This window comes from Brassica oleracea, chromosome C8 (assembly GCF_000695525.1).
Source record: "Brassica oleracea var. oleracea cultivar TO1000 chromosome C8, BOL, whole genome shotgun sequence".
Taxonomy (NCBI): Eukaryota; Viridiplantae; Streptophyta; class Magnoliopsida; order Brassicales; family Brassicaceae; genus Brassica; species Brassica oleracea.
In genome coordinates this window covers 18,666,037-18,681,101 of record NC_027755.1, presented here as the reverse complement: position 1 = coordinate 18,681,101, position 15,065 = coordinate 18,666,037, and the positions used below count along the sequence as shown (strand labels likewise).

Below are 15,065 nucleotides of genomic sequence, written 5' to 3'. Positions count from 1 at the left end.
GTTTTGTTAAATTTTTGTTTTAATACATGATATCGGCGGATTCAGTCAACCGCGAAATTGATACATTTAATGTTGTAAAGTTGACTGATTATGACGTTATCCGATTCGAGTTTAGAATAAGTTTTTGACTAATGTAAGAAGTAATTAGATTGCATGTATCCAACTACTATGTAAACTGCATCGGCATGATTTAGATGTAATTTTGTATAACTTCATATTAATATATGCTATCGACTGATTCGGTCAATTTAAAAATTAATACATTTAATGTTATAAAAGTAACTGATTATGATTATCCGACTCGAGTTTGAAATATGTTTTTGATTAATGTCAGAAGTAATAAAATTGCATGTACCCAACTACTTTGTAAACTGCATCAATCAAAATTCAAACTCAGATTTTTTACATAGCTGTAATTTTGTTTTAGAAAAAACCCGAACTTTTTAATTTTTGAAATACTAGAACCTTAAATGTAATATATTCTCAAATTTAGACTACCAGTTGATCACAACCATGCAGGCTTTCATGTTGATAGATATAATTTGAAATATGATTAGTTTAACTGTTTAAGTAACTAGGTCTATTGAACACTCTGACCACCATCACAGAGGCCAGGGCCAGTGGCAGTCTTTAGTCTGGACGTTACAATCCATACGTGTATATTAGTCCCCAAAAACCAACTTTTTTACTATTGCTTCACGCCTTCACCTACTGATTTAATTATTTCTGAATGTACTTTGTCGGCTTCAGAGTTAATACTGGGCCGAAGACAGAAGGATCCATGAATGAAATAGGATAAAACAAAACTTATATGAGAAAATAAAAGCCCATAGGGCTATAATATCGGTTTCTTCTGTAAATGACCTCTGAAAAGGTTGTTTTGGCTCTATAAATGAATGAATGATATAAATGAGAATTAGAAAACATGCAAACCATAATTTCTATATTTTTTTTTGAAAATACCAAAGAAAAACTAGAAAAGGTTATATTGGCAAAAATAAATAAATAGAAAAGGTGATTTTAGTCAAAATATTGATGTATAAACAAAAATTAGTTTCAACCCTCAAAGTAGCTAAACATGCTATAATAAATATGTTTATTGGATGGATACTGTCTCAAAAGAATAGGCACTATTTGCATAATTTATATAGAATGTTTCCAAAAATAACATAAACTGTAGGTATTTTTTCTTTTGATAACTGAGTACATAAACTATAGGTATATCATATATGATGTAAAAAGATATAAAATGTTTTTTTTTTATGTCGGGAAACTATTATTTTTTTGTATAGTAAAAAAGGAAAGAATATAAAAAACATACTATCTATCTCCAATGGATTAAAAACAACAAAAACCTTCTTCGCCCGCACAGATTCTTCACCTTGAAAGAAAAAAAAGACCCAATCACATTATTTCCCCAGATCCAAATCAATCAATGCCATCATCTCTAGTTAGGGTTCTCTCAAATCCCTAATTCGCCGAGCTGCCATCAATCAATCAATCTCCTTTGGAGATTTTCGAATCATCCATCATCGAGGTCTGTTTCTCCTCTTCCGCCGGCTGAATTTAAGATCAGAGCCGCGAAATTCGTCAGCTAGGTTTAGATCGTGATTTGGGATTTTAGGGTTTCGGTTAGTGGTGTATCGAATTGGGACTCCCTTACATGTGCAAGCCTTAAAGTCGGAAGCTTTCATCATTTTCGTCCTTCAAAGAGTTTCTTCTGCTCAAGAGAATCGATTGTTGAAGTTTGTAACTTTATAAAGACTACGAGGGGATGTTTAGTTCTACATTGGATAACAGCCGTGGGAACAGTGCTGCGGCAGGGCAGGTTGTTACTCCCACGCGCTTCGTGTGGCCTTATGGAGGTAGAAGGGTCTACCTAAGCGGATCTTTCACCAGGTGAGATGACTGAGCTAGAAGAACTAGGATTAGTTACTTTTTACTATTGTTTGTGTGGTTTTATCCGACACTGAAATGGGAGTGCGGACAGGTGGACAGAACATGTGCCAATGTCTCCAATTGAAGGCTGCGCTACTGTTTTTCAAGTTATTTGCAACTTGACTCCCGGATATCATCAGGTAAAAATAATGGTTAATAATTTGTATTGGACCTGTCACCTGTTTCATAGCAGTACATCCTATGATACTCATGTATTGACATCTAGATGCTAATCAATGCAATATGCATGAGAATAATATATACACCTGTCATAGTTGATTACATTTCCCAACAGGTAGTGTCATCATCGAACAGTATGTAATCCATGGTAGCATCTTGAACGTAGCTCTATCGTTAGAACATTTGTGTAGCCATTGAAGATTCTTAACTGCATATCGGAGTTAGACCAGTGGTTATTTTAGTTTCTGGAATTTTCTGTGTTTTGGACGTACTATATCTCTAACATGAGGTTGATTATTAACACCTGAGATGCTTAAGAAGACTAGTGGTTATTTCATTTTCATGCAGTATAAGTTTTTTGTTGATGGCGAGTGGCGGCACGATGAGCACCAACCGTTTGTAACTGGAAATGGTGGAGTAGTGAATACTATATTTATAACTGGACCAGATATGGTTGCCACGAGTTGTAACTCATCTAGCATGGATGTGGATGATTTCTCCCAGCGAACGGTAAGGAAGGAATTTGACCTTTTTCTAAAAATGCAATGTATTGATATGTTTGTCTACTTATCACTAGCTTAGTTTTGTAATACGACGTTTCCTTTTATCTTTTATTGCAAATCTGACATCTTTGAAAGCGACAACCGTTTTCTCCAAAAAGGAAAGATGTGGTGTCCTACATGTGTGTTAGAAATAGTTTATGCTAAATTGCTAATAGCATTTAATTTGATGTATAAAGCAGGAGCCTTAAAGTTCCATAAAATTGTCTCTGAAGACTACATTCCAATTGAATTTCTGACTGTTTTTACATGGTGATTATATTATAGGCTGATCCATCCCAGGAATCTATCCCTAGGATGTCAGGAGGTGATTTGGAGATGTCTCGTCACCGTATATCTGCTTTACTGTCAAACCGCACTGCATATGAATTGCTCCCAGAGTCGGGCAAGGTCTGGTTTCTTCATTTTCTTATTGTTTGATGACTTTTGTCTTCATCTATCTTAGTAGGAAATTGTCTAAGGTGATGGGAAATCTTTACAGGTTATTGCATTGGATGTAAATTTACCAGTAAAGCAAGCGTTCCATATACTTTATGAGCAGGTTTGGCTATATTTACCTTGATGTCAGCCTATCTTCTTTTTGGGATGCTCGTTTCTCTGCCCCTCACAGTCATGTGGCAGTCTAATGTTGTTGCATCCAGACCCGAAAGGGGAAGGAAGTGAAACTTGAAAGAACTATATTTTTTTTTTTTTTTTTTTTTGGAAATTGTCTGACTCTCTGGTTTTACTAATTATGTTTCTTTCAGGGAATCCCTTTGGCTCCTCTTTGGGACTTTGGTAAAGGCCAATTTGTTGGAGTTCTTGGTCCACTGGACTTCATTATAATACTGAGAGAGGTTGGTATCACTAAAGTTGTTCATTTCTAGAGCTTTGCTTCGAGTGACCGATGTATCAAATTAGGCATTCCAAGATTAAATTATCTAAATGTCGATAAGTCGAAGGGGGTGTTAATAATAATAGTGGTTTACCTTCACAAATATTCATTTGCCTTATTGTCTAAACATGGGATTTAATTTGAAGGAGTATAATAGTTTTCCGTAGTTTAGGCATATTACCTATGAAATATATGTATATTTCACTAGCTTTTCTCAGTATGAAGTCTTTCACTCTTGCGTGGTAATAGCAACTCTGTGTAATTGCAGCTTGGAACTCATGGATCGAACTTGACAGAAGAAGAGCTTGAGACGCACACCATAGCAGCATGGAAAGAGGGGAAGGCTCATATTTGCAGACAATATGATGGAATTGGGAGACAATATCCTAGGCCACTTGTTCAGGTGAGACTTGCCCAGTTGCTTTCTACCGCTCTCACTACTGATCTTCCCATGCAGCTCCCTCTAAAATATCATCTCCTTATTATCTTCTTTCACTTTGAAAATGTTTCTGTTGTTATCTCTAACAAACTTTTACTCAAATGTTTTAGCTATCTAGACTCTCATATATCCAAAGTTGATTTAAATATATAGGTTCAGAATGAAAAGAGTAGAACATGACTGTTCCACATTTTGGATTAGGAGGCATATTTTTCTAGGAATGTAACTGATTCATATATTCCTGTCTACTTGTCTACATATTGTTTACTTCTCAAAAAAATATTTTATTTACCCGCTTCTTTTTGCGTTCTGAACATAGCTTTACTCTAGAAACTTCGGTTGCAGTTTACAGTAAAAAGACCTAAAAGATTTTCACTATTGCTATTAATGTTTTCATATATTGCCATCAGGTTGGGCCTTATGATAATCTGAAAGACGTTGCCCTCAAAATTTTGCAAAACAAGGTGGCAGCCGTTCCAGTTATTTATTCGTCTTTACAGGATGGGTCATATCCGCAGTTACTGCATCTTGCTTCACTATCAGGCATATTAAAATGTAAGGTCCTTCGCTTGTGAATATCATATATGAAAAAACACTGATAAGCGCTCCCAGTTGGCGATACGCAGTTTTCAATTCATGACGTGCATATGATTCTGCTATTGCCTATTTATTTCCCACTCTTCGTTTCCCCATATATTCTGTGAAGGGATGGAATGTATAGGAGGGAAATTAAAGCGTTATAGTTGGAATAGGCTCTCCCAAACTTTTGTCACAGTTTTATATATATATATATATTTTTTAAAACTTTTATGCTTCTTATTAGATACGGTAGCTCTAAATTACGCATAATATTTCAGGTATATGCAGGTACTTCAGACATTCGTCTAGCTCTTTGCCAATCCTTCAGCAGCCCATTTGTTCAATTCCCCTGGGCACTTGGGTCCCTAGAATCGGAGAATCAAGTAGCAAACCTCTCGCTACATTGAAACCACACGCCTCTTTGGGTTCTGCGCTCACATTATTAGTTCAAGGTAATCCGTTTTTGCTCCAATTTCATCAATGTATTGTGTAAAGTTCATCCGCAAGTGACTTTTCTGTTTTCTCAGTGAAGAAAATTAATGAATGAGTCGTGCTTCATCTATGTCTTTAACATCTTGGTGTTATTTGGTTTTTTACAGCTCAAGTCAGTTCAATTCCAGTAGTGGATGATAATGACTCACTTATTGACATATACTCCCGAAGGTAAACCCTCTGCATCCATCAGTTGAGATGATATGTCATTTTTTGAATCCATGTATTCTGATCATATATATCTTTTACTGGCTAGTGACATAACTGCTCTAGCTAAAGATAAGGCATACGCACAGATTCATCTTGATGACATGACGGTTCACCAGGTAAACCTCTTAGCAGAAGCCAAGATTCATCCCTTTTCTATTAAATGTGGTTAAAAAATGTGTGGGGTTACAGGCGCTGCAGTTGGGGCAAGATTCGAGTCCGCCATATGGATCTCTCAACGGGCCGAGATGTCAGATGTGCTTGCGGTCAGACTCTCTTGGGAAAGTGATGGAGCGGTTGGCGAATCCAGGTACCACCATCTCTCCCTTCCATACACTCTTCAGGCTTTGTTGCTCACATCATGAGATGAGAAGTACATTAATTAACTGGGGTTTGGTTGTGTTTTTAAAAAAAACAGGAGTAAGGAGGCTGGTGATAGTGGAAGCAGGGAGCAAACGTGTTGAAGGTATCATATCTTTAAGTGATGTTTTCCGATTCCTACTCGGTCTTTGACTACTACTCAAGAGCGCTCTACTTTCTCGTTTCCTCAAATCAAAACTACCCAACATTGTACTTTATTTGTGTGTGGTCTTTGCAAGGAATATGTAAAGTTGCTACGAACCCCACTTCTTCATTGTTTTCTTCTATTTATTTTTGTTGTTTTTAGTTGAACTTGTTTCTTTCCATTCTTGTGAAAGATAATTGGCTTACCGAAATCTTTACTAGTTAGTTTCTCTTCTCTCAGATTTTTTTTTTCTGTGCTTCAAAGGGCATAGGACAATTTAACGGTTGAATGAGCTTAAACCTCAATGCAAACAAAAAAACAATCATATTATAACATGTGAAAGCAAATTCAAATATTTTTATATGTTTTACGTTTAAAACAAAGCTCAACAATGTTGGGGAATGGTTAACGAGTGGAACCTCTCTCAAACCGGTTGTTATTTCAGCAAACCAGCAGGTTAGACCGATCCTACTGCATTATAGATGATGTTTCTTTGAGTACGGGCACAGAAGTGACCTCCACTAAATAAGAACATAAAACGATATTGATGATGGAGCTCTTTCTCTTTGTCATCTGTCTGAAGCGAAGAGACACATGAATCTCTTATCTCTCAGCTCCCGTGTCATTCCTTTTCCTTCTGCCGACACGTTATTACACAGATGACGTAATATTATGCAGATGACGTAATAAATGAGAAAGTAAGAGTTACTCACCTTTTGAGTGTTATCTCACTCTCTCTCTCTCTCTCTGAAGTCCACCTTCAAAATCGTCGTTGCAACGACGAAGCGACGACTCATAAAGAAGCTTAGCTCAAAAACTACAATGTCTGAGATCCGGAAGACGCTACTAGACTCCGGCTGGCTAGCAGCCAGATCGACGGAGGTCAATGAAGACGGCAAGCAGCTCACTACAACCAATCCACCCTCTCTCGGCTCCCAATCTAAGTGGATGGAAGCCGCCGTCCCCGGAACGTAATCTTCACTTTCCCTTCTTCTCAATTTAAAGCATTTCAACAAGTAGAATCATAACCTTTCTCACTGATACTAAGTCTAGTGAAAGCCAATCAAAACTAAACAAAGTAAAAAAAATCTTACCATTTTACCACTTGATTGATGAATAAGAATAGCCTCTTCTTACTGTTCCTGTTGACAGTGTTTTGGGTACGTTGGTGAAGAACAAAGCTATTCCAGATCCTTTCTATGGACTAAACAACGAAACCATCATTGACATTGCTGATTCAGGAAGGGACTACTACACTTTCTGGTTCTTCACAAAGTTCCAATGCAAAAGAGTTAGTAGACCCAAACCCAAACCACACCTCTCTCTCTTGTTTATATGAATTTGCTATTTTAAAACATTTAAATAGATATTTATTTATTTATTTATTTATTTATTTGCAGTTGCTGAATCAATACGTGCATTTGAATTTCCGTGCAATAAACTACTCTGCTGAAGTGTATGTAAACGGCCACAAGACTGCTCTCCCCAAAGGAATGTTCCGCAGACATACACTTGACGTCACTGATATTCTCCATCCTGAGAACGACAGTCTACTTGCTGTTATTGTTCACCCTCCAGATCATCCTGGTACTATACCTCCCAAGGGAGGCCAAGGTGGTGATCACGAGGTACACTACACATCTCTCTCTCTCTCTCTCTGTGCATGGCATTGTTTCTTTCTTACTAAATGTGGCTGTATATATATGACAGATTGGGAAAGATGTAGCTGCTCAGTATGTGGAAGGCTGGGACTGGATTTGTCCAATAAGGTTAATGTTTTTGTTAGAAGATTTAGCTTCTCGAATGTGGCTGATAACCTTTTTTCTTCTAGGGATCGGAACACTGGCATATGGGATGAAGTGTCAATCTCTGTTACTGGGGTTAGTTTTGTTTGGTTTACATTCTAACGAATAGTTTTAAATTGCTAGTAAAGAACTGATTTGTTTTGGTTGCAGCCTGTTAGAATAATTGACCCCCACTTGGTCTCAACCTTCTTTGACAATTACAAAAGAGTTTACTTGCACGTGACTGCTGAATTTGAAAACAAAAGCACATGGAAGGCTGACTGTTCTGTAACCATTCAAATCACGACCGAGCTCGAAAACGGTGTTTGTTTAGTAGAGATTCTTCATACGGAGAGTGTTATCATCCCTGCTAGAGGAGTTGTTCAGCACACATTTAAACCAGTGAGTTACAACTGTTATTGTATATTATTACCTCTTGTAAGTGTTTATTCTATAAAGCTAATGATGTTAGTGAATAATCACCAGCTCTTTTTGTATAAACCTGAGCTGTGGTGGCCCAACGGGATGGGGAAGCAAAGCCTTTATGACGTCTTGATCAGTGTCGCTGTGAAAGAGTTTGGAGAATCTGATTCGTGGATGCAGCCGTTTGGATTCCGTAAGGTTGAGAGTGTTATTGATAGTGTCACTGGTGGAAGGTAAAGCTTTTACATAGTTTCAGTTTAAATGATTCTTTGGAGGCTCTTTGATGTAGCTGAAGCTTCTAGGAATAGAATTAGATCAGTTGATTCTACAAAGCTTGTTTAGAAATATCTTTCTTTTGTTAATCAAATCATAAAACTACATAAAACCATACTTAAAGATACTTATTCTATTATTAATAAATCAAATAATTAAAATACTTGAGCATCACTATCCATCTTGTTTCTTGAAAATTTTCAGGCTGTTCAAGATCAACGGAGAGCCGATATTCATCCGAGGTGGCAACTGGATACTATCAGATGGACTGTTACGCCTCTCCAAAGAACGTTACAGAACCGACATAAAGTTCCACGCAGACATGAACATGAACATGATCCGTTGCTGGGGCGGTGGGTTGGCTGAACGGCCAGAGTTCTATCACTATTGTGACATCTACGGTTTGTTGGTCTGGCAGGAGTTTTGGATCACTGGAGATGTTGATGGAAGAGGCGTTCCAGTATCAAACCCAAACGGACCATTAGACCATGACTTATTCCTTCTATGCGCTCGTGACACCGTCAAACTCCTTAGAAACCATCCCAGCCTTGCTCTATGGGTCGGTGGAAACGAGCAAGTCCCACCAAAAGACATCAACGAGGCTCTAAACCAAGACCTGAGGCTTCACCCTTATTTCGCAACACCGTCGTTACCAGACTGGGACTCAGATCCTAGCGTTTATCTCGACGGTGCTAGAGTTTACATCCAAGGATCCATGTGGGACGGGTTTGCAGATGGGAAGGGGAACTTCACTGACGGGCCTTACGAGATTCAGTACCCTGAAGACTTTTTTAAAGACACGTTTTATAAGTTTGGGTTTAATCCAGAGGTGGGTTCTGTTGGAATGCCGGTTGCGGATACTATAAGAGCTACAATGCCTCGAGAAGGTTGGGAGATTCCTCTGTTTAAGAAGGGTGCAGATGAGTTTGTGGAAGAGGTGCCGAGTAGAATGTGGGATTACCATAAGTACATTCCTTATTCGAAGCCTGGCAAAGTTCATGATCAGATTCTGATGTATGGTGCTCCAAGGGATCTCGATGACTTCTGCTTGAAGGTACTACATTGAGGATCTTTATATAGTGTGATACATGTGGGATTAGGCCTGCGGTTATTAACCGAACCTGCTGAACTGAAACGTTCGGTTTTCGGTTCGGTTCAATTCAGCAACTAAAAAACAAATTTGGTTTCTGGTTTGGTAATCGATTAGTTCGGTTTTCTAAGAAAAAATTCTTACCAAACAATACCAATCTTAACAAAAACTCCGAACCAAACTAACCAAAATCCGAACCGAATTTAACCAAAATTTTTCGAATTTTATTCAATTTAAACCAAAAACTTTGGTAGAAATCTTTGAAACCAAACTAACTGAAAACCGACCCGAACCGAATTTCTTTTTGGTTCACATCGGCGAGATTTTGACCGACCCGAGCTAACGGAAGAAACCGAGCGGGTAGGCTATGTGGGATCTTAACCTAGTGTGACATATTATGACTTTTTTTCCTTACCGGAACAGGCTCAACTGGTGAACTACATTCAGTACAGAGCTCTATTGGAGGGCTGGAGTTCAAGAATGTGGACAAAGTACACAGGTGTCTTAGTCTGGAAGAACCAAAATCCATGGACTGGCCTCAGAGGTCAGTTCTACGATCATCTTCTCGACCAAACAGCCAGTTTCTATGGCTGTCGTTCCGCTGCAGAGCCAGTCCATGTTCAACTGAACCTGGCAAGTAACTTCGTTGAGGTCAGTGTGATGCCCATGTAACTGTTTCTATGCCTCTATCTTGATCAAATGATATCTTAACTATGTACTTTGACCTCCACAGGTTGTAAACACGACTTCTAAAAAGCTATCAGATGTGGAGATAGAGGCATCGGTATGGGACCTAGACGGTAACTGCCCATACTCCAAAGTGTTCAATAGAGTCTCTGCACCGCCAAAGAAAGTTGTGAAAGTGTCTGAGTTCACGTACCCTAAGTCAGAGAACCCAAAGCCTGTTTATTTCCTTCTTCTCAAACTGTACCATGTCTCAGACAAAAAGGTTATATCCCGGAACTTCTACTGGCTACATCTGCCTGGGAAAGACTACACGCTCTTGGAGCCATACAGAAAGAAGCAAGTACCTCTAAAGATTACCTGCGATTCAGTTTTGGTCGGTCCGAAGTTCGAGCTGGAGATGACTGTCCACAACACATCTAGAGCTAATGATGTTCTTCAGGAAGAGGGTTTGCTCCACAAGCTGTTTAGTAGATGTGGTGTTGTTACTTCAGATAGCAACCGCTGTTTGAAAGTGGGATCTGATCCAGGAGTTGCTTTCTTTCTTCGTTTCTCAGTACACAATCTAGAGGCGGAGCAACAAGACACTAGGATTCTGCCTGTACACTACTCGGACAACTACTTCTCACTGGTTCCGGGTGAATCAATGTCTTTTAAGATCTCGTTTGCAGCTCCTGCAGGCATGAAGAAGTCCCCTCGTGTTGTGCTTCGTGGGTGGAACTACCCTGATGGGTTTACTGTTTTTGGTTAAAGACAAGTTACTTTTCCAACATAACTGATTGCCACCTCAAACTTTTCAATAAATGAAACTTCAACAGGTTTTGTCATTTGTAGTTAGTTCACGAGATATGCTTCCGACACTCTCACACTACACAGATCTTAATCTTATACATTCAAAGACCATTTCAGAATCATATGTTCAGACCAAACCTCAAGTCTACTTTCATAAAAAAAAAAACAAGCTCTTGTCTAGTTTCATTAATAGTAATCAAGGCCCAAACAAGGGAAAACAACAATTACAAACTCCTTCACGAAGGCCCAATAAAAACCCAAATTCTTTCATGCATGCATGCAAGCCCTCATATCTCTCAAGCCCTATCAAACACCAAAAACGCTATCAGTGACTTAATCAACAAGGTTCTTCTTCCTTGGATCTTTCACTTCAATTCTCCAATGCTCCTCAGGAAAACCCTCGAGCTTTGCGGTTTGCCTCCAGTTCTCAAGGTTCGTATCCATCTTACTAGTCAAGCCACAATAATGTTGTAACTTCTCAGGCATCTCGTCGTACACTTTCCACCATTTCTCATTAACCGACTCGCTTGCAAACACACGCCGCGTTGTCAGGTCCCAGTTACAATCGTAGTCTCTATAACATAGCCATGGTTTTATCCCAAAGTAGTGTATCCCCTCTAAGTGGTCCGGGAGGTTGCGTTTTGGACCGATCTTGGTTCCTTCACCGAAGTACTTCATCGTGTTTACACGTTTTGATAACCTATGCCACCACACAAAGTATTCGTTTAGGAATCCTTGGTCTCCTCCATTGTAAGACTCGATCTTTAACGATTGCTGCATCAGTTCCTCAAACAGACAAGCTGATGGCTCCAGAACCTAAATAAATGTTACAATGTAAATCTTGGTCTTTGTTTCTTTTTCCTATTAATATAGATATTATTATTTTAAATGAACATTGAGGTAGATTAACAAAAAAAAGAAGAAGAAGATCTCTTGATTTGGTACCATGGTAAAAATTGAGAAAAGACATGGAAGCAAAATCAATTGATACCTTAACCGTTTAGCTTGGTAGAGAAGTTAGTAGCCAAATCTCTCAAATAGCTAAAAGAATAGGTTGTAAATAAAGATTACAATGTTATAGTCCACAAAAGTATCATTCTAGAGGAGAGCATTGGCACCACCAAGGAAGCGGATTTTTTTGAGACAATCAAGAAAATAGTCTGAATGTTTATAAAATTTGTATGTATAAAAACTAAATAAAAGAACGGATTATGTAGGGGTAGAATGCTCCGGATATTGTGGTATTTTAGGATATTCCGGATCTGTGAAACTATTATTAAGATCCGGATCTTGAGCTTTTACATATATGAAATTAGAATATTCAGATTAAAAACTAAATATCCAGATCCCATTTTTTAAAAGAAAGTAAATTAAAAATTTAAATTAAATTAAAAATAACAAATCTAGCCCTGTGTAAAATGAAAATTAAATTATATTGTGTAGATGCATTACCATGACTCCGGAATTGAACAAGACTCTGCTGTTGCCAGCAGCCGAAAGTTGAGGATATGAGAAAAGATAATCAACATTCTTGGTGATAATGAAGTCTGCGTCTATAAACACTAGCTTATCGTAATGTGTTACTTGCCACACACGTAACTTGCTGTAGTTCCACTCGTTGTAAGAATCTTTAACGGAGAAAGGGCTGCGGATTCTCTCTACAAGACGTAGTTTCCAGCCGGCAAGGCTTAAGCCTATGCAAGATCTGTTAGTTATAGAGTGGTCGTGGAGGAGTATCATGTCATGCCTCGAGCCAGATTGCCTTATGCTTTGTGCTAAAGCTATCGCCCCACATACGTAGTCCTCTGATGAGTGGAGCAACGTCACGTAGGCGACACGTTGGGTAGCTAATGTGGTTGTTGATGAGAGACTTTCGTTCTTTTGCTGTCTCCATGCTTCTTGATCTTTATCATGTAATGAGAATAATAGTATAGTTAGGAAAGATATGATATATTGAGATGAAAGCAAATACTACCAAAAATATATATATGAGATGAAAAGCAAATATTACAATAGACAGTGTTTTAACACTTGCTAAACACTCGTTAGGCGAGAGACGAACTCTGTCGTCTGAGCGTATATGCGAATGCATGAACCGTGAACGGAATCTAGATGGATATACATTTTCATATAAGTATTATATTTTTTTTAATAAGTAACGTATAATTCCGTATAAAACACATAACATGAAAATTGAAATCGGGACGGTCGACCAATGACTAGCGTCTGAGCACTGACGGAAGCCTAGACAACATTTGAGTAACAAGAATACTTACCGAGTACTGTACTCAGTGGTGCAATCTGACAAGAACCAACAGGCATGAGAAGCTTTTGCTTCAACTTTGTTAGATTAGGTCTATACACCCAATATTCCCCCACGCGCCTCACGCGTTCATCACACCTAAAGATCTCATGCATGGGCTCACATGACCCAATGAAGACAACATACACTGTCCGTTCAACGTTCCTCCGCCCACTCTCCACCGCCAACTTTGCTGCCGCCAGATTCACCTGTAGCCGGAACACATCTCTCAACCCTTTACTCTCAGAAAACCCATCGCACGGCATTTTTACAACGACCACGTCCACGTCAGCTGCCGTACCCTCCACTTGAGGGAGAGGGACTTCAGGACACCTCGGCGTGCTCCACCTGGGATCCTCGTGGATCCAGGCCGGGAATAAACTCTCCCATGTCAGATTCTTCGGAAGGGGGTCGAGCAAAACGTGTACATTCTCAAGAATCCGCGTCCCGGTTGCCTCGTAGCTCTCTCTCTCGTTTTCGGCGATGTTGAGAAGACCCACCCGTATCTTTTTTTGATCCGGAAGATAGTTCCTGATGAGTCGGAGCCATCTCGGGGTCCCGTTAACTGGCGCCGGTAAAGAATAATGAATCTCAATTATCGAAGGAGAACTGATCATGAGATTAAGTATAAACAGATGTTTAAACGTTAAGACCAAACCCAAAAACGACAATGATGTTAGCATTATAAAACATGAAAAATCTCCTGGCCAAGCTTTTGTCTTTCAACCCCATATTTTCTCAACTCTATATTATGCGCTTACCTTTCCCTAATATGTCTGTATTATATATAATCTCATAGATATGCATATTTTTTTTTTTTTTTTAGATATGCAAATCTTTAATCAAACAAAAAAAGAAGGAAGAAGATATGCATGCCTATTTGTGCGGATTCGTTGGTGTGCAATTGTAACTTTGTGAGCACGAGACGCACGTTCGCTTAGAAGTCAATCGTTTAGTTGAGTCTACGAATGTAATTAACTTCCATGCACGAGTTAGGCAAGGTGTTATTATAATTTTATAAACAGTCTTAAGGTTATTTTGGAGTGATATTTTTTTGTATTTTAAATAAGGGTGGGCGTTCGGGTACCCGTTCGGGTACCCGTTCGGGTACCCATTCGGGTTCGGTTCGGATCTAATCGGGTTTCTGGTTTTCGGGTTTAAAGATTTCAGCTCCATTCGGATATTTTTAAATTTCGGTTCGGGTTCGGATCGGATCTTTGCGGGTTCGGTTCGGGTTCGGATAACCCATTTAAATTATTTTTAAAATTTTAATATTCATTATATTCTTAAAATTTCTCAAAATCTATAAAACAAAATAATATATTACATATAAATTTATATAATATATGTCAAAATACCTAAAATTAACATATAAGTTGGTTTGATTTGAATATTTGGATAGAAAATCAACAGATATTTTAAGTATTTTGGTGTTTTGAATATATTTTAGCTATTTTAGACATTTACTTTTGACTATTTATGTATATTTTCAAGTATTTTAGACAACTTAAAAGTATCTTATATATTTTGGATGTTTTTAATATATATTAAATCTAAAAAGAAGTAATATATTTAGGTATATAAATCTATTTCGATTACATTCGGGTACCTGAGATACTTCGGTTTGGGCCGGATTCGGTTTCGGTTCTTTAGATACCAAAATTTTGAACCCGTTCAGATATTTAATCAATTTTGGTTCGGGTTTAGTACTACTTTTTCGGATCGGGTTCGGTTCAGTTCTTCGGATCCCGGTTTTTTGCCGAGCCCTAATTTTAAATAGCAACCATACATTAAAGAAAACATGAACGCAGGAAGTTTCCTTTGTCGTCGTTTTATTTCATGTCATAGTTTGTTGCGAAGTTGACCGAATCGTTAAAATCTCATCTATCTATATTATTAAAAGAGAAGTACCCATTTGAAAATATTCTTACTTCATTAATTAA

The 15,065-nt window shown here is 38.3% G+C and overlaps 2 protein-coding genes and 1 pseudogene across 2 annotated transcripts; 2 read left to right on the top strand and 1 right to left on the bottom strand.

The window, feature by feature from the left end:
* Positions 1-1,330: 1,330 nt before the first annotated feature.
* Positions 1,331-6,005, top strand: LOC106307257 (sucrose nonfermenting 4-like protein). Its single transcript, XM_013744157.1, has 13 exons — positions 1,331-1,899; positions 1,991-2,078; positions 2,467-2,628; positions 2,946-3,068; positions 3,160-3,219; positions 3,425-3,514; positions 3,821-3,955; positions 4,402-4,546; positions 4,849-5,022; positions 5,170-5,233; positions 5,319-5,388; positions 5,462-5,579; positions 5,688-6,005. Exons 1-13 carry the CDS (start codon positions 1,775-1,777, stop codon positions 5,780-5,782), a joined length of 1,449 nt encoding a protein of 482 aa, XP_013599611.1. The 5' UTR covers positions 1,331-1,774; the 3' UTR covers positions 5,783-6,005.
* Positions 6,006-6,301: 296 nt separating this feature from the next.
* Positions 6,302-10,855, top strand: LOC106307139 (mannosylglycoprotein endo-beta-mannosidase-like). The gene is made up of 10 exons (XM_013744012.1): positions 6,302-6,745; positions 6,927-7,065; positions 7,175-7,402; positions 7,485-7,543; positions 7,606-7,654; positions 7,730-7,960; positions 8,045-8,214; positions 8,459-9,308; positions 9,768-9,995; positions 10,078-10,855. The coding sequence occupies exons 1-10, from the start codon at positions 6,597-6,599 to the stop codon at positions 10,777-10,779; spliced, it is 2,805 nt and encodes a 934-aa protein (XP_013599466.1). The 5' UTR covers positions 6,302-6,596; the 3' UTR covers positions 10,780-10,855.
* Positions 10,856-11,028: 173 nt separating this feature from the next.
* On the bottom strand, positions 11,029-13,854 carry LOC106311134 (annotated as a pseudogene).
* Positions 13,855-15,065: the final 1,211 nt, after the last annotated feature.